We start from the raw sequence: 24,892 nt of genomic DNA on the forward strand, positions 1-24,892 counted from the left end.
GGAACAGTAGGTTTTTGCATTCTGTGCTTTACATGCGTGCTTGGACAGGGTGCAGGCACCACAAAGCACAGGACCTGGGAGCTTCCCCATCGTAACTGCACAAAGTCCTCTTGTGTCAAAACCATGCGCATTTTAGATTGTTTGCATCATTACAGGTAAACGAGGCAATACCTATTCCTTTAAGGGTAATGGGATTTTTCATCTATTTGGACATTGCCTATAAATCCTTAAAAGTCATTTCAAAGTTGCTAAGCCATTAATTTCTGAAATGCCTTCTGACACACTGACATCATTTCCCTGTCACAATAGATGCCAGAAAGATGGAGGTAATTTTCATTGCTCAATACCTGTTCTGCTCTAACATGCAGCACTTCAGTGCGCTTTACCTAAGATACTTGTGTTTCTTTTAAAATATTAAGTGCCTCATTGCAGACTTAGCAGTTCACATACCAGGATTGCAAGTATAAAACAAAAAAAAGGGCCTTGGTCTAGAAGCAGAAAGAGCAGCTCTTATTTCTAGAATGGAAAAACACTTCTGTTTTATTCCTCAGCTAGATTCTCTCCTATGTACTCTTTGCAACTAAAAGCCTGTAAGACGCATACTTTATTTTTTTTAAGGGATGTACTGGAGCCATTTCTTGGAACTGGTAGTGTGTTTTAATGTAACCTAAATGCAAAACAATCTCCATGTTCAGTTTTTAACTGAGATACGCAGTATTATTATTGTGTCTGTTGGGCCCACAGGCATTTTTGGTGTTTAGTTTCTGGTTCTCACTGCATCAGGTAAAGCATTCAGAAATGAGGTTAGATATATGTAACCGGCTAAAACAGAAGATCATTAAAGCAGAAGGCTTACTTGTACAATTGTGAAGCTGGGTGCTCTGAAATAGTAGTAGCATCATGTTTTCCAGGAGGCCTTTTTTTATGGATGACTATCTCATCGGTAAGGCTCTCTTAGAAGGCCTGACCAAGGTCAGCGGAGTGTTTATCCAGTTCAGTCTTCTGATTCCTTAACTTGCAAGAATAAAGCTTGCTTCTTTCGAATTTCTTGGGCTGCACCACACACAGTGCTGGAAGCTGAAACAATCTGCTGCCATTCTGAGATTTTGTTCAAATGTATTAAAGGAAACAAAAGTAGCAGTTTAACAGGTTAAGATCTAAGGGACAATATTTTGGGATTGTTCCTATGTCAGATTTATGAACTCCTTTGATGCTGCCACATGGAAAACTTTCTTCTTTTTCAGTCATTACCATGATAGAAAGCTTTTTGCTCTTCTTATTTTGCATGCAGACTCACCTCTTGCTGCCAGGTCCAAAGCAGATCAGTGTCTGATCTGATGATAAAACCTTTTAGATAAGGAGCTAAAAACAGATTTTTATCGATCCAGATGAATTTAGGAGAAATATTTCAAAAACTCATTTGAATATATAAAACAAATGTGCATATGAAATAGATGTTTTCATTTTAAAGAGCTTATTATACTGCCTGTACTTAGGCATCTTGGGAGAAAAGGTATCTGTGAATGTAGAGATGAATTTCCTGTAAAGGAAAGAAAACCCACAAACAAAACCCACACATGAAATGTCCATAGGGGGGATGGGCGTTTTCAAGTTGGATTAGGAACTTAAGCAATGTTTTGGTGGAGTCAGATGAACATTTTTACCTTCTCTTCCCTTAAATTAACTGTATTTTGCATCTTTAAGTTAATCTATAAAGCAGAATAAGTCTGCCTGTGAAGAATTGAATAGATGTTATTTTATTTTACTTTTAAAATTGTAAATTAAGATCTTTCTGGATCTGAAAATTGATTTTATTTTTTCCTTTGCCAACTAAATTATTACTAAATATTTCTCAAATAAAACATTTTTCATTTCATTTGTCATATGTGGTCTTGCAGATAGTGCTGTGTTTGAGTAGTTTGTGTCAGGATCCCTCAGATCTGAGGGGGAGTTGGTTGTTTACATCCCAGTCACTCCAAGCTGTGTCTTGGCTATGACTCCTGGAGCATTAGGAATGAATTCGCTGTCATCTTTGACATGGTGAGATATTTAACTTGGGAAGTAAAGTGTGATTTCTAAACCAAAAAATTCTGAGCTATCCAGGAACAAAAGTGAGGGGAAACTTGAATCTGTTTTCCTGAGTACAGCGAATCATATTGAGTGCCATTGAAGACCCGTGCGTAGGTTCTGTTTAAGCTTCCAAAGTTCTTCTCTTCTACGTCATTTTGGAAGTGCCTGCTTTAGCAACTCAGCTGTGAAGGAGCAGTGAGAAGCCCCTAGAAGCGGTCACCTCTCCACCTGGTGTGCTGCTCACAGGAGAGGCTGTACATCATCCCCCGAGGGACAGAAACAGTCGGAGCTTTGTCATGCTCGGAGGCAAAGAACAGCCTTAAACATCGTGTAAGATTACTGATCTGAATGAAGAGCTGGAAAAGTTGTTCTACGTGTGCTGCTCTGGGTAGGTTTTTAGTGATGGATCTCATAGGACTGACTGGAGGTAATGCATCCTAATAAATAAAGAGGATTTACAGCGATGCCCCAGCTATGAGGGTGGTATGCATTTCACACGAACGCTTTGCTTATGAGAACTGAAGTATTGTGAAATTTGCATGGAGCATAAGGACTTTGATCTTGACAAAACATACTTCACAGAACAGTGTCTTAGGAGTGATTCAGACTTGCATGAGCAAAGTGTTTGTAGTGGCAACCTTCTCTTGCAACTTTTAATTCTCTCTCCGCCTCTTGTTTCCCCCCCACCTCTGCCATCCACAGCTTACGTCACTGCTGCAGCCAGAAAGATTGTTCTTGCTTTCAGATGCTGTCACCTGCATAACAGAATATAGATCTGAGCCTTCAGAAGTGTTAACAGATGTGCTTCTTTGAAAGCCAAAGAAGGTGCTGTATGAGGAGAAAGCTAAACTAGCTGTAGAGGCTGCATGAACTAAGAGAGGAAAAAAATATAAATGTTAGGATAAAAGCTTGATTAAAAAAATATCTTAATGCTTCTAAAAATTGAAAACTTTTCTTCTATTGCAAATCCGTTTGAATTATGTGGGTGGTTTTGGAAAGACACTTGATCTGCATGAAGTATCTGTATGCTGATACAGCTGTGCTGTTGGAAACATGTAATCGCATTCATACTTAGCTCTGCCCTTGAGCAAATGCTGTGCTGAAACGTCTTACGTAGGAAAGGTGTGAGTTCAGACATCACTTATTTCAGGATATTTGTGAGGTTTAGGTCGCACATTCAGAAAAGCTTTTTCCCTGGGAGAGCAGTGCTGTGCTGCAGCTGAGAAGCCAGTGAGATTGGGAATTTGTACCCGGGGAGGTTCCCAGGTCAGCGCTGCTCTGGCATTGCAGGTAGCTCCCCTCTAGGGCTGGTTTGGGCTGGATGACCTCTGGAAAGAGATCCTTCCAACTGGTGCTTCAGTGAGCCTGAGAAGATGCTGCTGCTTCTTATGCTGCTGCTTCTGAGGAGAACTGAAGTAGTTAAAATGTTGATTCAGACACATGTATATAATAGTAGAGCAAGTATATTTTCATTCAGCCAAGGCGAAAGATGGAATAGCTTTCCATTGGGACTGCCTGTACTGTCATTTGCAAGCTGCTAACTTTTGGGCCCTGGAATTAACTTCCATAGGGTAGTTACAGGAGTTCTTTCCAGTCGGGGGGACAGAGAAACAGCACTGTTTGAGCACAGAAAACATGGGTTTATTGTATGAACAGTAAGTACTCTTAACATAGCTAATGATTGCGTAACTGGGGTTTTACATTGTGGTGCAATAAATGCAGTGCTTGTATTGTATTCCAGTCTGTTTGTATCCAGGAAACAAAAATGGAATCAAAATGTAATTTGCTAGAAAAGACTTGCTTTTTTTTTTTCTTTTGCTGCCTAAAAGGTACATGTCTTTTCTAGCAAATTATGCAAACCTTGCACATTTCTGTGGCCTTTTTTGAAAACACGTGATGAGGTCAATAGTTGCAAATAATTTGAAAATATATACACAAGTTGCTGAATTCTAGGCTTTTTTTTTTTTTCATTTTAAGTCTACTTACTTTTATTTATGCTTTCTAAGCCCATTCAGTTGTTGCATGTCATTGCAGTGAGCTTCTGGGCGTTCTGCCAAGTGTTCAGTGCTGTCAGGGTGCTGGGTAAAGTGCGAAGAAATGAAGAAATGCTGTCTGTGCTTCCTTGTGAAATGTTACAAGCGCTGTATAGCCTCCAAAGTGAGGCCATCCTTATTAAAGCAAGAGCAGGATAGATGAAAAGTGGACTCTCACTTTATCTGTGCAGATAGTAAGAATGTAGGGTTCACTTTAGTACCTAAGAACAGCAAATGCCCATGAGTTAATAACAAAATCTGAACTAGGGACCTAGGCTTTTGTTGGCCAGAGGAGTCTGTGTTTGATAGTGTAAAACTGTGTAATAACTGTGAAGATGAGCCTTTTCTTCAGTAATAGAACTGGACAAAAATTATCATTACATCTCCCACAGTTTATCTTGTAGATACAGTGGCTGGTTTGGAAGAGCCTTGTTCCTAAGCACTGGGATGTGTGATTTGCACAAATGTTCTGAATCTTTATAAAAATAAATAAATAAATAAAATCACTCACTGTATTTTTCAGTGTCCTTTTCATATTGGAATTTGATGTTCTATTTGATGTTCTGTTGATTCAGATGTAGTAAGATATAGGAGCATATGGGGGGAGTGGACTGAACACTATTTTTCATAGTCATGGAATATACCACAGTCAAGCTGCATTTGTTTACCAGGTTAATTTGCGTAAATATGATTTCTCTGCATTAAAAAAAAAAAGTAGATAATTGCAAATCTGACTTGAGGCAGAGTGCTGCATGCCTCCTTGCACTCATTTTTGTGGGTTTTGCTGTATACGTTGTTCTGCAGAGAACAGGGCAATGTAGCTGCAGTATTTTTCACCCTGCTTTTTTGGAGAGTCTGTCTGTAAATTGATCTGAATAGTGATGATTACACTTCAGTAAGGATGGAAAGGAAATCTGTGTGCATGTATTGGAGTACTGACCAGGCAACCTTTAGGGCAAGGTACAGACCTCTTATGTGAGAATTTGAGAACAGCCGTACTGTGCCTGCTCTGAGAACAGATAGGATTTAAGTCTCTGATGCTACCACAGCATAAGAAAAAGGTGGTTTTTTTTTTTTCCTGTAGGAAAATGCAGATAATAAATCTGAGGGAAATAATTTCAAATTGACTTGTCTGATATTCTTTTACTAATTCACACCTTTTTCCAGTTTGTGCTGAGGCTTTCAATCCAGATGAAGAGGAAGAAGACACAGAACAAAGGGTAAGACTGAATGAATTGCATCGTGCATGGTTCTCTCTGCAGTTTGACAAGCAGATGTCTGTGTCAGACTTTTCCTCACCACTTGTGCATTTCATTCAGAGAGGTTATGAGCTATGCTGTCACTGACGAAGCGGTGTTGCTCTGAAACTTAGTGCCACTTTGTCCCATGCACTTATTTAGTCATTGTTGCTTTAATGTGATTTTATTTCAGAAGACACGAGAGCTCTGCTTAAGTCTTACCATCTCTGAAAGTTTGGATATTTTCCTTTCTTAGTTATTTTTGAATACTTGTTGAGGCAATTCCTAAAGCACTGGTGCTGTCGTGAGGAATTAGTTAAGCTCAAGGACAGCTGTTCCTTTGTGGCTGCTTAAAATTCCACACGTGCTTTACCCCGCCTTTCTTGTCAGAGCAGTTCGCCCTGGGTAAGAGAAATACTTTGCTGAAATGTTTTGAGACACTGGCCACCTGTTGTTCTATTGGACTCGAAAGTTGGGCATTTCTAGGAATTTCAAGCCCAGATACTGCCATTGTATTGCTTCAGAGATGTTTTACGTGAGGAAATCCTGTAGCCTGGCTGGTGAGGGTCAGGGTTTTTCTCTAGGGAATCTGCCATTCCATTTCCAGATTCCTACTCAGAGATGCTTACAATTCTGCAATGGAAATCTAAGTCTAACTTAATTTCTCTTAAAGGGAAATATACTTGATACATGAGATTCTATAAAAAGAAAAAAACAAAACAATGGAATGTATCTGGCCACCCAGTTATTTTTTTTAAACCAGGCTGCATTTATTCCATCAGTACGAATTTTCAGTGATACTCTGAAATTGTATTTGTTTTCATTCTGAAGGGAAGGTTCAATCTGTAATCATATTTCTTTGCAGTTGTGACAGCTCATTTATTTTTGTTTTAAAGGTAGTTCATCCAAAAACTGATGAACAGCGATGCAGACTGCAGGAAGCATGTAAAGATATCCTGCTCTTCAAAAATCTAGATCAGGTAATACTAGTTTAAGGAAATCTAAACTTGGATTGCTGTTTTGTAGCTTGATCTAACAGTCCAGACTCCCTTTTTGCATTGTGATCGTTCATGAATTTTTAATTACATGCAGACTGGCTTGGGGCGTGTATTCAGAGATTGCTGTCAATGAACAATACAAATAAGCAGGTCAGATTGCCAGTTACCATCGCTGTCTACAGTTGCTTGATTTCAGATTGCTGCACTTGTTTTTTATTATTTGCAACGTGTCATAACTTGTCTGTAAGCGAATGTAGAAGTGTTTTTGGATTGTCCGTGTTCCTGCTCATCTTACAGACTAATTGCTGAGGTTAATTGCTCTTTGCTTCAGCGTTCAGTTTTAGTGATGAATGTCTCTGTTACTGGCACTTAAAAATCTTAATTGGTATTCATAGGATAGTTCAGGTATGTAGGACAGTTCAGGAATGGACCTTTGAGGATCATCACTTCCAGCCTCTGAAAAACCATAGAATAAGTGCTTCTCATATCTGGTTTTGTGTTTCCATCCAAATGGAACTGGTATCTCCAGTACAGGTTGAATCTCTCTTCTAGTATCATAAAATCCAAGACAGAAAAAAATGAAAGCTGTAACACCAGGAATGGTCCCTGCAGCTTTGTGGTTTGAATCAGAGCTTTCCGTGAGATATGGAAGTACGTAGTTCATGGTTGCGGAAGTACTGCTCAACTTTCCTTGAAAATTAAGAAATTCTCCCAGTTCTTGATTGCTGTAAAAAATGAAACACATTTAAGAACATTCAGCTCAAGGGGAATGTACAAAATGTGATCACCATTCAGACTGATGAGACCGAATAACCCAGAAGCAGTAATTAATAACCAGTTCACATTCAAAAGTGACTTTGAAAAACAAATTTGAGCTCAGAAAATGGGATTCGAAAAATACTGCTTCCTGAGAAAAGCTTTCTAAGCAACTGGGAGAAGCAGTGGAAATAACTGCAGCTGTTAAAGACTCAAGCTTTAAGATAGCACGTGGTGAAAAAGATGACTGCATTGCGCACATTAATTATAGCATGACAAAGGGCACTTAGCAGAGAGGGAAGAAGTTTGATTGGATTGAAGTTTTGAGCATGCCCAATGATACACCTGACTTATGTTTCAATCTAAAGTGCAGGGGGAGTAGAAAATCTTTCTGCTGTTAAAAGCTCTGAATGAAATACCATGTGTATGCGCCACAATGTCTTGAGTTTGTAGAATTTGAGTTGTGACTGAATTTTTTACTGGTGAGAGCAGCTATTGTTAATCTTACCACGAACGCCCCTGAGCATCCTTAGTACTCATCTTTAAACCAACAAAGCCTTACAGTTCATGAATCTGACAGAGCTTAGTCATTTATTAACAGAAGAGCTCACTGTTTCATTTCCTTGATATAACTCTTTGCCTGTTTATCCTCCAAATAAAACACAGCTGAGTTCCTGTATTTTTAAAAAGTTTAAGATTTATAATTGTTTTTTGACAACTGTTACTTAAACAGTTGAAATAAATGGTTAAAACAAACTGCTTTCAGGCAATAATTCCTAGTTTAGTTTAAGTATTAGGAGAGTTTTTAAAAATGTGATAATAGAATTCAATGAAAGGCAGCAATGTATTTGATATAGAGCCAAAGCCATCCAGAGCCAAGCCTAGAAGGCCTGTGTTTGCAAGTGTAGCAGTATCATGTATGGTTGGTGCTGTCTGTGGGCTTTGACTTTCACAACTTCTTTGGCTGTGCTGCCTACAAAAGTTTAGTCGTGGCTCATCGGAGAAACTCAGTTTGAGTGGATTTTAGGCATACATATAATGAAACATACATATTGCTGATAGAAATTGGCAGGTATCCATTGCAGTGAAGGTGTGCAAGCTTAGAAAGGAGACGTCAGGGTCTTTAGCAGGGTCTGTTGTGACTGGACAAGGGGAAATGGTTTGAAACTAAAATGGGAGATGTAGATCGAGTATAAGGAAGAAGTTTTTTACAGTAAGGGCGGTGAGACACTGGCACAGGCTGCCCAGAGAGGTGGTGGTGCCCCGTCCCTGGAGACTGCTAAGGTCAGGCTGGATGGGCTCTGAGCACCTGATGGAGCTGTGGCTGTCCCTGTGCATTGCAGGGGGATTGGACCAGGTGGCCCTTAAGGGTCCTTTCCAACTCAGATGATTCTGTGGTTCTATGATTATACACGGTGAGATCTTGCTATGCATGTGTGTTTTGGCACTGCCATAGTGTGCATTAAGTTAAGCAATTTGAATATGTGTTTGAGATGATAGCTCTTCTGTAATGGAAGTATCTTTTGTATGCATTATTGAACTTACACTGATAAGCTTGAAACAAAGTGAGATACTTACTAGTAAAAATCAGAATTTGTTATTGAAGTTACTTTCATTCGCATACAATAAAAATAATGCGGTGCAATACATGTTGCAGTTCACTATCCAGATCAAGTCAAGTGAATTTGCCCTTTGTTTTTCTCCTCGTTTGTTTTATAGGAGCAGCTGTCTCAAGTCCTTGATGCCATGTTTGAGAGGAAGGTGAAACCTCGTGAACATGTGATTGATCAAGGGGACGATGGAGACAACTTCTATGTCATTGAAGAGTAAGCAGCTGTGCCTTTGAAATAGAAAATATGCTTTTCAGTTTCTTAGAAATGGCAGGGATGGTTTCTGAATGACGCATACTTGTTGCAGTCATTGCTTCTTCCGATTTTCTTTCCCCTTTAGGTCCCCATTGACTTTTGGGTCTTTTGCCAGGGGTGATCAAATTTCACAGAGGTTCACCTTTCAAACTTGACAGATCTTAACACAATCTTTGTCACTGTATAGAAACTCAGATATCTCTTTCTCTAAGGGAAGGGATGCAGCACTAGCTTTTGTATGATCTGTTCAGTTTAACTTCTGTGGCAATCAGCACGTGCATGAATTAAAACCAGCCACGTTAGTGCTGTCTCTAGACTAAGTTGTTCTTTTTTTTCCTGAAGGAAGAAGGGGGCAAAAGGAAGAAAAGAGGGAAAAGGGGGCATATGGTAAGGGAGGGGGAAAGGAAGGGACATTTGTGAGCACTTAAATTGGTGGCTACCATGGAATAACTTTATTTCATCCAGTTAGTTTTGATGGTTGACTTGAGAGATATTTGTGGTTACTTTGCTTGTTGGTCATTTGCTTTGTATTTGCAGTTTAAGGTACCATTTTACAATATCTTGCATTAAGTACATAGACTTGGTAATTAGGTAGATCACATATATGCACAAAAAAGTGCATTATGTGTGCGTATGTGTACATACGTGCATGCAGTTTTCAAGTGTCTTTCTCTCTAACAAGAGTGTTGGGGGAAATTCTGGCTTATGTTACTTTTAATAACCATATTTGGAGAACAGTTAAGGACACAGATTTATTTCCTTCTGTTAAAGTGTAATATTAAACACAATATTATGGATGAATGTTAAATGTTGGAACCGAGTCTTAGCTACCTACTTTCTTTTTTGAGTCAGTGTATCATCATCCTTATCACTGAAATAAGACTATCAATATTATACCAAGTGTTTTTAAAGCAGCTATTTGAGACAGTGTGAAGATACATATACAGAACAGCGTTTCCTAATCCTGAGGAAATCTATACTCAGTTTGGGAGCCTCTCAGAAATGTTAGATACCAGAAGCCACTTGGATCCATGTTAATGTGCTTCTATGTAAGGCTCTTAACCTGTTGCTTACTAAAATGTTCTTCCTGGTATGACTTCTAACATTAAAAAAAAAGTAAAATGCAGCCTTAATTTGATCTTAGGGTAAATGATTATAGTCTTTTCTGCAGATACAATGCTATTCCAAAATGTTTTCTATTGAGACAGTTGAGTTGGAAGATTTCAATCTTTTAAGTTTGTTGTTGTTTTTAAGGTGTAATATACCACTAATGTAAATATGTTTCCAAAAGTATGTGGAGGAAAAAGCTATAAATGAGGGAAATTAAACTTGGTGCTGTTTAGCAATAGATCTTGCTGGCCTTTGCTGTCAAATACGAAGTCAAATGCAACTCTTACACTGGTGGTTCTGTTATTACAAAGAATTCAAAGGTTATCAGTTCTCTGTCCTCCTCCCTTCCAGTCCTGCTCTTCTCCCACCTCATTTTTTTCCTGCAAAAGAATAGAGAGATGCTGTGGTATTCCCACTTGTCTTCAAATTCAGAGGACTTTGGCTCTTGCAAGGCATCAGTAGGCACAACTTGTTATTCTAAGATAAGCCATTAATGCCTAAATAATCCCTGAGGATTTTTCTTCCTGTCTGAGTGAATGATTACTTTCTGTTGCAGGTGTAACTCTTTAGCTTCTTGTCTGTGTAGAAAAATTAGCTTCCTGGAGTGGGCTGTTTTTCCAAAGACTTCTGGTTCTAATCCATCTGTACCAGTCTGCTTTTGTCTGAGCCTCTTTCACCATAGGCAGAGAGGTGCAGTGTGAGGATCCACCAGCCGTTCAGTGCATACTGCAGGGAAGGGAGAGCTGGGACAAATACCTTGTGACAGTGTCCTCACTGCCACGGGAGAGACACCTGATGAGTCTCTGCTGGCCAGGCACTCATCACTCAGGAGAAGGCAGCATTGCCCTCTGCCTCTTGAAAAAGGCTGATCTCTGATCTTGTCAAGTTGCTCTTTTCTGTTTTGTTTTTTTTTCCTGTAGGGGTTTTATATTTTTTCATGTGGGTATTTTTCTTTTGAGTCCTTGAGCTACAAATGATTGCCATCTCAACAATTACGCTTTGGCTTGTGTTTTCGTTTTTCTTATCTTGCAGGGCTTTAGTTCACCGACTATCTCATAGCTCAGCAACAGTTTTCTGGGTAAGGCTGAACCAAGGTCACTGAGTGGTGCCTCACCCCTTTAGTCCCTGGGCTGCAGGCAGCTGAATGCTAGGATGAAGGTTACATGGCTGTAGTTGTTTGGAAATAAATAGCACTGCTAAGTGACATTCAGGCTGGGAAAAAGTTGTTGCATTTCACTCAAAGTGATTTTCCCTCGAAGAGATCAAAATGGGTATTGAATCTATTACAAGAATTAGTGGAGCTTGCCAGGAATAGTAGTTCATATTTCAATAGTTTCTTATTAGTATGCTGTTGGTTGTTTCTCTGTCTGCTAGGTGTGATTAAGCAGTTGTGCGTGTAAAAAGTGTCTGCTGCTAGGCAGTCTTCATGTGCACAGCTTCTTTCTTTAGCTTTCTGGGTGACAAATAGAGAACTTCTTGGATCTTCTAGTAAGTCTGAATCTGGCTGACCTAGTATTGATCCAAGAGCTTTCTCGTTTCGATGCTTTTTTATTGCTTGGTTGATGCTACAGATGTCCACTCTGTGGAATGTCCTACTAGTGGGACTGTCATAAAGCTTCCCTGAAGAACCTTTTTTCTTCTGGGTGCAGCAGCATTCAAAGAGAAGTCATAAACCCAGGCTTACCCATCAGCAATCCTGAATCTCCTTCTGCTGTTAATGCTATGTCGATCTCACTAGAGTGACTGTTCCCATGCTTGTTTATTATGAGAAGTTTCACCTGCTGCCATTCCCATTGATTTTTTTCTTTCTTAGTTGCCTGATGATGTTCTGGGAGATAATACCCTTCCTTCTAACAGAGGTCTCACTTTTTGGGGAAAATTACATGTGCATTCAGCTGCGTGAAGTGTTCCTTACCAACCTTTTACTGGGATGTATAATATTTTGTAAAGCTTATAGGCCATAGTCTAATCCTTGAGTGATCTCTGGCGCCATAGCCCAGAGTTTGCGGAGCCTGGTCAAGCTACTTAAAAAAAAAAAAAATTTTTTTTAAAGCCCCAGACATAAGACAATCCTGAGAGTGTTAAAGGTGCTTGTGTGACATCTCAGGGGCTACCTCTCTGTGCACAGCTTCTGTCTTCATATGTGGTTGTGGTGCACTTAGATCCACGTTTATGCCTTGAGCTTTATCTTTCTAAACTTGTACCTTCATCTTCATCAGATTAGTCTTGATTCTTAGTAAATTTTGGGCTGCTATTCCCTTAACTTTATTATAATGTAGGAAGCGTTGCCTCTTGGAGAATGGGGTGAGGAGACCTTTCCAGACTGGAAGCTTTCATGTAAAGCTAGTGTGACTAGACTATTTATATAACAGCAAAAAACTGTTTTTGTCATCTGTACTGGAATGTTGTGTAATGAAAAGCATCTATTCCATTGTTTTCCAGGGGCTTGTATGATATTGTTGTAGCAAAAGACAACCAGGCACGCTGTGTGGGCCGCTATGATAATCGCGGCAGTTTTGGGGAACTGGCGTTGATGTACAATACTCCTAGAGCTGCCACCATTGTTGCCACAACAGAAGGAGCCCTTTGGGGACTGGTAAGGAAAGGAAGTTGCTCTCATTTGCATACTACTTGAAATGCTAACTTGCCCTGTCCAGCAGCAAGTGCTTCTCTCCATATGACTCGTTGTGCCAATAGCTGTTTTATCATGGTTTGTTATCTTACCTCGTGGCATAAAAGATCCATTGTGCTAGTGGTTTTGGCCACCCTTCTAGAATAACTTGTCTGTAAATACTGTATTGCTAGTTTTCTGTCTCTTTATTTTGCATTTTTGTGATCAGAGCTTTTGTTAAGGAAAAAAACAACCACCGGAGAACGGTGGAGGTATTAATGCATATATTTTGTAGAGGTGATGAGGAAGTAATATACAAACAACATCTAAATAACATTATTTTCAACTCGACCTCCTAACATTTTGTCTGCTTTAATATGGGTATGGACAGCGTTAAATATCTTCTTGAGCATGCCAGTAATATGAAGAGTAGGAAAACTGCCCAAAGCTTTGTTTTCACTCAGAGTAAACGGTCACGATGTTCCTGGTCTCTTTGTGTTACTCTGGAAGGGGTTCTCAGGTCAGCATGGTCTATGAAATACCACTCTAAGTGGTGGTGCTGCTTTGTCTCTGGCCCAGCCGTGTTGAATGTGAAGCTGTAGACATTAGTTTCCTATTTTAGTTCTTTTCTCTGTGCCATTTGGATAGGGTTATTTCCATAGTGCTCTCTTACTCATCTGTGAGGCTCACATAATGAGCAGATTGTGCGGGCAGAGAAGCCTTTGAAGCCAGAAGTGTGGTGTGCTCTCTGTATGCTCCGGGCTCCTCGGCAACTATCGCTGCGGGTTGGTGTGTGTTAGGACCTTGATTATACGACTGATAAGCTGCTACACACAGCATGCTTATGCAATCTCTGCACTTGCTGAAAGACCTGAGTTTCGACTACTTTGTGAGGCGCAGGAAAAGATTTTGGTAAATAACCAGAGAGTACTGTCAGGATCTGATTTTTTTTTTGAACAGAACAGCTATGTACCAAACCCATTTATAAAAAGAAGAAAAGGAGAAGATCATTCTTTGTTCCGGTTTGCTTTTGAAAAGAGCTGCACAAATTGAGTTAATTTTCTTTTCTTTCTGTGATTATGTTCACGTAATTAGTAAGATGTAGTTGAAAGGGGACCTTGTAGTTATCTAGCCCCGTGGATATTTTATTAAGTAATTTTGCATTTTCCTGCCTAAAACTTTGGTTATTTCTTCTGGTTATTCTGTTGTTGATGTGTTTAAATTACGTCAGGCACAAAAAATTACAATTAAACCTTTTTATTAGTCTGTAAGAGTTGTTGCTAAAGCTCGTGGGTAATCTGGCAGCTAGCAAGTGCGGGTTGCTCCTGCTGCAATGCAGGCTTAGGCCAACAAAAGCCTGGAAGGATCAGGCACAAAGCAGTCATCAAATGTGGGTCTTGTACTGAGCAGAAAAATGTCCCCTCACCATTTGCTACTGAATGTATCTGGGGAAAACCTCACGATCGTGCACATTTCCATCACTGCTCTCTGCCTCCAAACAAAGGAATTGTGACTTTTTTATGCTTTTCCAATTCCCCTGACCACTTCTGCACCTCTCTGCTTCTCCAAGTGTGTGCGTTTGAAGAGACTTCTACCACTGAAGAATTTCTTTAGAATAGAAACAAAACAAAACACGTAGCAAACCCACTGATCCATCCCTTCAGGCTTTATCACCTCTTGTTCTCCTTTTGCTTAACAGTAATACTATTCTTTCCTTCATCTGTCACCTTCAACTTATGTATTCCACCAGTGTCACCAGGATCAGTCATTGTTTTCTTTCCAAGTGTAGCCTACATCCCATAAAACTGTTCTTGTACCTGAAAACACCCCTTCACATCACAGTCTCTGCTTGAAGTATCAGTTGATGTTTTCAGAAAATGAGATCCACAGGAGTGGCTCTTGGGGATTTCAGTTATTTCTGCTCATTATGTGGTATACTTGACGTATTTTTTTCCTGACCAAGTTACTGCTTTTTTCTTCTGATTTTTTTTCTTTTGTTTTTGATTTTTACACTGAGGCTCACCTTGTGTAAGGACCATGAGCATTACTGTTATGCAAACGGTAACAAAAATAACTGGTGGGGGGAGTGCCCTTCCCCTTTGCCTGGATGTGCTGTTTATTTCCAGCTCTCTTTCTCATCGATGTTCTGCAGCAGTTTAGCATCACCATTTCTGTGTACAAATAAAAAGCATTTCGTTGAGATCTCTAACATTAAACTTGCAAACATGTCTGCTGCTGCAGGTGCTCAGCCAGATGTTGCAGGCAGTCTCGCCTTCACTCGGGTGCGTGCTGCCGCCTGCTGGCCGCAGAGCCTGCACGGCGCGGGTTGCTGCCTGGAGGGAGGTCGGGGTGGGTGGCAGAGAGAGAGCTGGAAACCTTGACCGAGATTTGGGCTTCAAAAACAAACAAAAAACCATTTTTTGCATGAGGAAGTTACTTATGGTACTCGTGGACAGGTGGAAGTGCAGAAGTAGCCAGTCCCTGCAAAAAGCTGCCTCTTATCCTTAAATGGTGGAGGAGGGAATCAAGGCTGTTGCTGTTTGATATTCTGTTTGCTGATCTGTTTGAATCTCAATCTGTGACTTGAGAACAATCCAGTTCAGACTTAATCCTGCAGTTGCCTTAATAGGTGTTGCAAATTTCAGCGTCCAGTAGCTTCAGCAAGAAGAGCATAACTTCTTCGTTGTATGTGGAAATGTAAAAGATGGAATAAAAAACAACCAAACAAAAAAACCCACAAACTCGACTCTAGAAAACAGTATGAGATAGGCATTTAAGAATTCCAGTTTTACTCTGTCTGAGAAGGCCCAAGTTTGTCTTAGAGCTCCCTGTTTCTCAGTTTGGTATTAGAGGAAATACTGTCCCGGGGCCTGTTAAGATCACTGCTGTGATGGACATACTATCATTTCGATAGCTGACTTCTTGTATCTAAATTCTCTTGTAAATACTAGTTAAAGATTGTCAATTCTTAAATCAGTAAGCATTTTAGCCAAGAGGAATAATCAATTTGTGCTGTTTCTTGCAGGATCGAGTGACATTCAGAAGAATTATATTGAAAAACAATGCAAAGAAGAGGAAGACATATGAGTTATTTATTGAGTCTGTACCCCTTCTTAAGTCCTTGGAGGTAAAGTCTCTCAGAGATATCTGCATCAAATTCTTGCGTTAGCTCCCCAATCAGTTTATGCTATACCAGCAATCTGTGTCAGTTTTTACTTTCAAGTTTTTAAGAGCTGCTTTAGTATCCCATTTGCTGTATAGCTGAATTTGCATTGCTGAAGTTGTCCAACATGTTTTTCATATCCATTGTTCACAGTAGGCAATTTTTATCTCAGTCTTGGAAATGGCTTTAAAACAAAACATAAAACAGGTAGAGAAAGAGGTATTAAAGGGATTAAAGTGGAAGCTGGTGCTCAGGGCTTTGGTTCTGTTTGAGGGTGTGATTTTGAAGTAATGATACAATCTCTGGAATATTTGATTTTCATCGACTCTGAACTATTTCAAATTTCAAAGATGTTTGCCACAGCAGATCTTGCTTTACCTTAACTCTTCTAAGCTAAGATTAAGCTAAAGAAAACACTGCTGCCCAGGAAGAAAATGACCAGGCAGAGCAAGCACTTGTTATATTGTGTGTGGTGCATGATTTTAGGAATGATGTGTAAATTGTTGCTTCTAGGCTATTGATTCAGCCTGTATTTTCAGAAAGGCTTTCTTTCAGAAAGACTGCATTGAACATTGTTACGTGTCTGCCTTTGCCTTATGCCATAACTTACATTTTTCTTTGTTTCCTCGTTATATTTTTCAGCTTTAATCTTTAGCATTTAAGAATAGTTCTCAATCCTCTTGAGAGAAGATTACAAAATTGCAGAGCATCATAAGTGTAAATAGCAGCTTCTAGAATACATTAGTTTGGACATATGCTGATAGCTGTGGAATTACACAACATCTCCCTCAATGACTGGCTTAAACTAGTTTCATCAGTGTGATTTTTTTTTTGAGCCCAAAATGACTCATAAAAGTTTAAGGATATTAAAAAAAAAAAACCAAACAACCTCATTAGCACTGGCTGGCTTTCTGCATGACACACTGCAGTTGAATCACGCGTGGATCGTAATTAACAGTTTCTCAAGCATGGGTAGATGGAGGTTCATTTGTGAAATGAGTGGATGAAAACTGAATCACGTGTTGAGATATTCATTTTAACTGTTGAGGATTTTCTTCCTTTCTTAGTGTATTTTTACACTGCTTTGGACCGTTAAAATTGTTTTGTGATGTGCTAGATGGGCAGCAGGAAACACTAGAGATAAATTTAACTGTCCTTTCTCCCTTCCTGTTTGTGAAGGCCAAGGCACGTTTCACTGCAAGTCAGATTAGTACCTCTTGACCTTGCTGCAGGGCATCCTGTTGCAATGCTTGCTTACAATTTTTAGATCCAGTGTCTTTCTCATATCCCCTCTTCCTCTTGCTCATCTAGCAGTGAGCTTTAAGACAAAAAACAACCAACCAAAATAAACACACAAAATACCCCAACCAACCAAAGATATTCAAGTGTATAGCAGTTAAAATATTTGGGAAACGAATTGCTACTGTTCTTCATTGAGGTTTCTTCTTGGGAAGTTCTTGACATTTTTCTAAGTGCTTTCTTCAGATTTCAGCTGAATCTCACAGGAAGTGATTTCTTTTCTTTGTTCTAGAACAGCCCAGTCAGTCATTTTTAGCTTTAGATGTGGGACACTCGTGTTTTTTTGCCATCGATTATTGGTAGTCTTGAAAGTTGCGTTGCAGTATTACAAAGTCATTTGGAGGCTGCATTTTTCAGTGGCCAAATTCAGCATGTTCCTGTCTAGTGAATGCTGCTTCGTTTCTGAGTGATGAAGTTACTGTAGCAGATAATTGCGCTTAATTTTCCTCTTCATTGCAGGCATCAGAACGAATGAAAATTGTGGATGTTATAGGAGAGAAAGTGTATCAGGATGGGGAACGTATCATTTCTCAGGTACTTGGAGTATAAATTCCCACCTGTCATTCTTCTCTCTTTACTTTTGTTTCTATGAGGAATTTACTCACAGAATCATGTTAATTGGATTGAGTTGGCATTGCTTATTCTTTTAATACTTTCAATTTATTTAACCAGTTTCTGAATATTTGGGGAAGGGCCAGTGCGCATTTTGCTACGTGTTTATTCTACTACTTCTGGGTAATTCCTTCTTTTGACCATTTGTTTTTTATAAATGGTCTTTGCAAGGTTTCAAGAGGAGTGAGTCTTAAGAAGCTGAGATTAAATGTCTGTCTTTGCAATTTTTCATGAAAGCCCCGAGCTACAGTTTTCATAAGCACCTGTAACCAGATTATGTAGGGAGTCCCAAGCACATCCAAAGCATCTCCAATTTCTAGGTCTGACTAAGCAGCAAAAACAAACAATTCAATGGGAGTATGATTTGCATAAAGCTAAACAAGCTCGATGGGATGGGAATGTTTTACTAGTTGATCTCAACTCAGTTAACTGTATTGTCTAAGAATGATCAGAGTTTAATTTAAAAAGTTATTTTTCCCGATGCCTTTAAAAAGTGTTTCAGTGTTAGGAATAGTCAGGCTTCAGTCAGTGGCCTTTGGTTGTTGATGCATTTTGTCTGCTGTAGTAGATCAAGGCCAGATTGAAACATAAAGCTGGACAAATTCAAGCTGAAGCTGGTTTTTTTTTTAAACTTGTGACAGATCTAACTTTTTGGAGTATTTTTACAGATGAAAAACAGAATTGTGCATCAGGCTTAGCTGGGGGGAGCTTTGTATATATATATATATTTTAAGAAAGTGCTCTATTTTAAACAGGAGTTAATGCATGGAAGTTCTTGGCTTACCTGAAATGGTAGGCTTTTTGATCACAGCCCTTCCTGTTTTATAAAGAGAGTCTCAATCCTTGATAATGTCTTGAATAGTTAATTACTTGAATATCAGATAACACTGAATGCAAGAAACCATAATTTGGTGATAACAAAATACGGCCAAATTACTTCTCTCCAAAAAGACTCTCAATTGTGTAAGCTGAAAATCTTGTTGCTCAAGAGCCTGAGGAAACTGGATTGTCAGCAAAATCAAAGCTGTCTCAGAACTGGGAAGCTATGCAGTCCATGATCCAGTTACAGAGTTGGTTTAAATCTCTGTAACAACTGAATTAAGGACATGAATTAAAGGAAATTACAAGTAGGATTAATAGTCTGGACTGATCTGGGTGATTGTTGTACATTGCGCTAAAAATGATGAAATTTTATGCTTGGAAAAGATGGTGATAACTCTTGTACTACAGCAGTTGCATCATGAACACCTTTTCTCTCCTGGATAATGTTATATTTTAATTATCTTTCTGGAATTTGATCCTTCCATTAGGATGGTGCTAGAAGCACTTGTGGTGCTTTAAATCATACTGCTGGTGTTACATGAAGTCCTCATGTCTCCTACTTAGTTTGTTTTCAGTGTTTAAGAATACCAAGTATTCGGTACGTTTTTAAGACGTGTGCTCAGTGCAGCAGTTTGTGATAGCTGGCAACAGGAAATGAAAACCTTCGCCCTGGAATACTTACTGCTATTCCAGAGAACCTCAGATAAGAGCCTAATTTCTTCTGTAACTCCCTGGGACGACTTCTTAGAAACAGATGAGTGGAATTGAAACAAATGTTTTTACTACAGCAACACATTACAGAATCTTTTTTGGACTTGATTCTAAATGGCTACCGATTTCTATTTTCTCCCACTTACCTGATGTGATTTATTTGCCTTAAGTAGCATTTCTCTCGATGCTATTGAGTGCTTTATTCTTCACTTTTATTCGCTGCAGTTTCATGGCTGTTGTGTAATTCCTCATGTAGATGGCTTGCACAAAGCCCAGTTCAGAATGAATAATACCATTCATACATACTTCTATAATAAACTAAAAAAAATATGTATTTTTTACCTTTTCTTCTTCACAGGGCGATAAAGCAGATTCCTTTTATATTGTAGAATCTGGTGAAGTAAAAATCATGATTAAAAGCAAGGTGAGTTTGAATTGAGTGATTAGATTTTAGATTAATCCCTGATTTGATTGGCTAATATGAGCAGTGTGCAAAAGCCTAACTTGACTGACTTTAAGATATTATTTTAAGTACTTTATTGTTGCCGCAAATGTGATGTATGTTTTAAATCCCCATACCTGTTCTGAAGTGGCTAGAAGTCAGTTTGCTGAAGATGGAAGGTTTGTTTGCTTCTGTCTACTCCTCTGCAAACTGACTTGTTGTACTCTCCCTGGCCTTAAGGGTCAAAATAACCCTTTCTTGTAGGGTCGTAGCAAACTACAAGTAACAAAAAGCTGGGGTGTATTATCTCCAGTGACATAATAGCCATTAGCATTTTAATGGATTCCTTTACAGTCTGAAGCCGTCCTTTGGGAGGGAAGTCTTGTGTATGACAAAACTTTGTAGCTGTGTTAGATTTGTGTAATAGCAGTTCCCAAGTCTGTAACAGTGAATATCTGCCAATCTCAAAACGTGTGGGCCAGCATGTACTTAACAAAACTTACAACTGAACGTGCTGTCAAAGTGTTCTACCAGTATACAGCATGATCTAGGAACTGCTTGTTTGCAAGCTGTAAACCAGTGGGCAGTTGCACATCTGCAGCCTATCTGGGATTAACTTGAACCTTGTATGAAGACTGAACTGCATGAAAGTAATTAAAATATTCTGTTTTGCAGACTATGATGAGTAAGGAAGCTAACCAAGAAGTTGAGATTGCCCGGTGTCACAGAGGACAGTATTTTGGAGAGCTTGCACTTGTTACTAACAAGCCCAGGGCAGCCTCTGCCTATGCTGTTGGAGAGGTCAAATGTTTAGGTAAGCAAATGTTCTCTGTATCTAGTTACCCTTGTCTAGTCTTTGCTTGTTTTGTGAACTACCCCTGAGAAACTGTTCAAAACTTGACAGCCTTTTGGCACCAGTGGTCAGATGCTAGAAGCTAGGAGCACAGCTTGAAGTGGATGACCATGCTGAAGTTTGAGCAGCACTACTGCTTTTCTGCTCAGACATCTAGTTTCAGATGGGTGAGGATAACTGCACAGCAGGTTGTTTTTCCTGTGTGTGGTTTGTGCCCTTTGAAAAGGAGAACTTGCACCAAGATTCCAGAAGCATTAGCTACTTATCTAGAGCTTGCTTGTAACAGCTTCCAGGGGATCTGTTAATGCCTGCATGTTTCTGTTTGACTTCTGTATTTATTCCTGAGATCAGGTGTGTGTTAATCTTGTTCCTCCAAGTGACAGTACAGAGGGAGATCAGAAATAAGATTTCTGTTAGTGTGGTATCCACTGAAGCCTCAAAACCAAATGGGTTAGATTGAAGTTCTGTGTTCCAACTTGTAAAAGTAGATGATTTTATCAAAAAGGACACTACTTGACGATCTTATTTTTACTTCTCTGCAGTCATGGATGTGCAAGCATTTGAGAGGTTGCTTGGACCCTGCATGGACATTATGAAGAGGAATATAACACATTACGAGGAGCAGCTGGTGGCAATGTTTGGCTCTAGCATGGACCTGTTGGATCCAGGGAATTAGGCACAGGGTACCTCAGTGCCTTCTTAGTTCAAGACACAGAAAAGCCTCCTATCAGCAACACAACTCACAAGGAAAATGGACACTACGGAACAGTTAATGCTGCTGTCTTCTTGGGCATTTTAGAAACCATAAGCAAGTCTCAGCACAGATGGATCGCTCACTCCCTGCCTCCACTTTGCTGCTGATACTTCATTATTAGACCTAGATTAAAGATGGTTCTAACCCTGAGTTCACTTACTTGGTTCAGAATGGCATCTGTCCAACAGTTCAAGTGCCTGATACAACACGCAAAGTGTGCAAGATACAGAAGCCTCCTTCCTTCTGGTGTTCCTGTTGGGGTAAATTTTCAGATTAGATTTTGTGGCAGGAGGTTGCCTGTTCCTCAGAGGCAACCTGTGAAATACAAGCCTTTAATAGGCTTATTATCTTCTAACACTTTATTTACCCAAATTTGCTTTTAATTGTAGCAGCTGGATTTGATGTTAAAGTATCAATGGAGCCAGTTAGTAAGGTGGCACTGAAGCTTTCTTCCACCTGCTGAAAACTGCAGGTACTATGTTAAACCAAGTAAACTGAGCTGGGGACACAGGTGAGAGTCTGATTAGCAACAAAATGCAGAAAATGAAGCATTACTAAATTTCAAGTGTTTTCTGAGCAGTGAAGAAAATTACTTCATGCTTCCCAAAAAAGTGCAGTGGTTCAGATCATATATATGGCTTGAAGGTATCATAGTTGTCTTCTCCCCAGATTTGCTCCATGTTTCTGACACCATATATATGTATGTATATATATATATATATTTTGTGTCAAAATCACAATAGATAACCTTTCATTTACAGAGATCCTTTAGAAGACTGCAAGATTTGCCAGGGCGCCGTTGTCTGAGTCAATTTTAAAGCTTTTTAAGCAAGTGAACATTTTGTAATTTAAAGGAAGACTACTTCTGTATTTATCTACAGGAGCTCCCTCCTTCCAGTGTCACAGTTTTGTAACTTGACACTTGAATGCTTTCAAATGCCACGTAGATTTCATAAGCCTTTCAAAAGTTGCTAGCATTTGACTTTGCAAAGCAAGGTCTTTGCTAACTAGGCAGTAGGTGTATTCGAGGAATCTTTCGGCTTAGGTGATAACTAAGCTAATTATGTTTATCTAAAATATCTGTTAAATTTGCAACATTTACTAAGTAGATTGTTTCCATAGCTTTAATGAACTTAATTGGCATACTACTGAGATTTTATCAGAGCACTATATAAATAAGGATCAGACCATAAGAAGGACATTTTTATGGTGTGCAAAAGAATATTTATATTAAGATATGAAATTCAGAGGTAGTAAATCTGGTGACCCTTTGAATTTACGTTCTTCTGCAGCTCGTGCTAAACTTATTGGTGTTTTATGAGGATTATGATATTTTAATTGTGGTTGCTGGTGTAACAGAATGTGCTCTCGTGATTCATGGCTATCTGAGCAAGACTAGAAGGATGCTAATGTTGAATTCCTGCTTCTAGTTGTTACAGTGGACATTTCTTTAAGGCACAGAAAACTCCACTGCAACTCTAAGTTGATTTCTGGGTGACTTTCTTTTCCCTAAATAGATGAGGTCCTCCCAGTTCCTGCAATAGAAGTAAGATGGAAACTCAGTAAGTTTGACTATTGTCCAGTTACTGTAATTGGAGTAATATTTTTATAAAATGCAAATGATATGTAATAGGCACCACTGAGCGGGGTGTTTTCATAGTATTAAAGTCCTGGTTGTAATGTGTAGTGGCTGTTCTAACTGCATGTATTTTAGAGCAGTGAATTTCCCTTGCTTTCCTTGGCTAGTTTTGTTTTTTTTTTGTGATGAATTATAGCCAAAGAAGCAGCAGGTACTTCATTTATGCTTTCATGTTTCTGAGGTTTAACACCAAAGACAATATCCTTCTTTTAATTATGGATTTTTTTTAAGTACAAACAAAAGAATGAAAACAATCCACTCATCAGCTCCTTTCCTTGGTATTTTAAAGTTTAAGATAATTTGGGTTCCAAGACAGAAGCCAGCTTGCGACTGTCCTGCAACCCAGACGCAAACTGGTCTGCAAACCAGTGTGAGTTAAATGCTGCCTACACTGTCATGTGAACTAAGGAGAAACTTGCTGTGAATAATCATCAGCTGGCCTTCGTTGCTCCCAGGCAGAATATCCTCTATTCAGAGGGGCCTAGCAGGTTGAGCTATCTCACAGATGGATTCTGTTTCCTACAGCCCTTGGTTCTCTGCAGGACAAGATTTTATTTCTCAACATATGCGAGCATTAGCAATTGTTTTGAAACATAACAAAAATGCTCAGACTGATGTTAGATTTGTAAGCTAATTCTGCCTGGAAGGGAGGATTTCATGGCTTTTGGAAGTCAAAGGAAAGGATGGGAACAGAAAATCAGAAGATTGGGATCCAAGAACAAGAATTTGAAGTTCTACCTTTCTCTAGACTCCCTGAAGCAAAAGCATATTGGGCAATGCCATCCTGCATCCAGGATCTGTGACCTCTTTCTGTAATGTAAAGAGGCAGCCTGACTCAAATACTTGAGCTGAAGGAGAATGAGTGTGTAAGAAGGCTCATCCATGTATAATGCTGTAGTTCACAATGTGCATTAGTTTGGTCTAACCATCCTGTTCTGTCTGGTCTTGGAGCATGAAGGTAGTGTCCGAAGCTTGTACTGAGATGCTGAACATTGCCAGGTACCTGGTTAGCCAAACAGCACCAGCAGTCACCAAAGTCAGAAAACATGCAAACGACGTTAGCGTGACTGGGGAGTGAAGCGAAGTGCTTGGTTGTAAGGATCTGCCTGCATTATTGTGTCTCAGCTTATTCCTTTTCACTATGACTGTTCCTCACAAATGAGGAGAATGCATACTGTTTTTTTATTGTTACTGCTCAGTGAACAGTAAATCTGCTGTGGCCTCACTGAAATGAACAGTGGCGAGAGGTCTAGTTTTTAATAAAAGAACTCAGCAGCAAAGTGGGTAAAGAGGATAGTGTCATTGAGACTTGAAGGGGAAAAAAAGCTTCTGATTCCCTGCTTGTGATTGTTGTGAAGGCAGTGAGAGGAGCTTTCAGTGGTCGAATATCCTGGCATATGGTATTTCTATTTAATGTCACAGCACAGGTTTCACAATGTTTAAAAAAAAAAAAAAAGAGGGGGTCAGAAGTGCTCTCTTCTAAAAAAGAAAAACAAAACAATGTGCAATTTTGCACAGAGGGCAAAAAAGAAATCCCTTTGAATGTCACTTCCAGTCTTTCTTTTCCATTGGCTGAAAATGGACTCTTGTTCTTGATGTGTATTTGTAAACTAGTCTTGCCAAAATACAGACACTTTGTGTTTCTTTTCACTCCGGATAATTTTTGCTGTTACAGTTATTGCTGATCATTTCACTTCCTTCAAACCAGATCTTTTATTTCAAGAGGCCTTCCTTGTGGATTTTCTCCTGATGGTCTGCAGCACTACACTGCTATTTCAAGGTGGAAGAGAAAGTTGCTAACCTCATAAGAGAACACTCAACTCCGCTTAGCTGGCTGGAGCTAATAATGCGTTACTAATTTTCCTCTGCTTTGTGGGGCAGGAGGGGAATTAAATTCTGCATAAAGTTGCTACCTC

At 39.4% G+C, this 24,892-nt stretch overlaps 1 protein-coding gene across 1 annotated transcript in view; it reads left to right on the top strand.

Annotated features, from left to right (window-relative positions):
• PRKAR2A (protein kinase cAMP-dependent type II regulatory subunit alpha) overlaps positions 1–24,631 on the top strand; it is a 51,895-nt gene extending 27,264 nt beyond the window's left edge. The window contains exons 3-11 of the mRNA XM_021409576.1: positions 5,271–5,323; positions 6,238–6,321; positions 8,815–8,921; positions 12,513–12,666; positions 15,707–15,808; positions 17,603–17,677; positions 19,647–19,712; positions 20,406–20,544; positions 21,126–24,631. Coding sequence (XP_021265251.1) covers positions 5,271–5,323; positions 6,238–6,321; positions 8,815–8,921; positions 12,513–12,666; positions 15,707–15,808; positions 17,603–17,677; positions 19,647–19,712; positions 20,406–20,544; positions 21,126–21,259 — 914 coding nt within the window. The 3' untranslated portion in view covers positions 21,260–24,631. The remainder of the gene's footprint in view (positions 1–5,270; positions 5,324–6,237; positions 6,322–8,814; positions 8,922–12,512; positions 12,667–15,706; positions 15,809–17,602; positions 17,678–19,646; positions 19,713–20,405; positions 20,545–21,125) is intronic.

This window comes from Numida meleagris, chromosome 11 (genome assembly GCF_002078875.1).
Source record: "Numida meleagris isolate 19003 breed g44 Domestic line chromosome 11, NumMel1.0, whole genome shotgun sequence".
Taxonomy (NCBI): Eukaryota; Metazoa; Chordata; class Aves; order Galliformes; family Numididae; genus Numida; species Numida meleagris.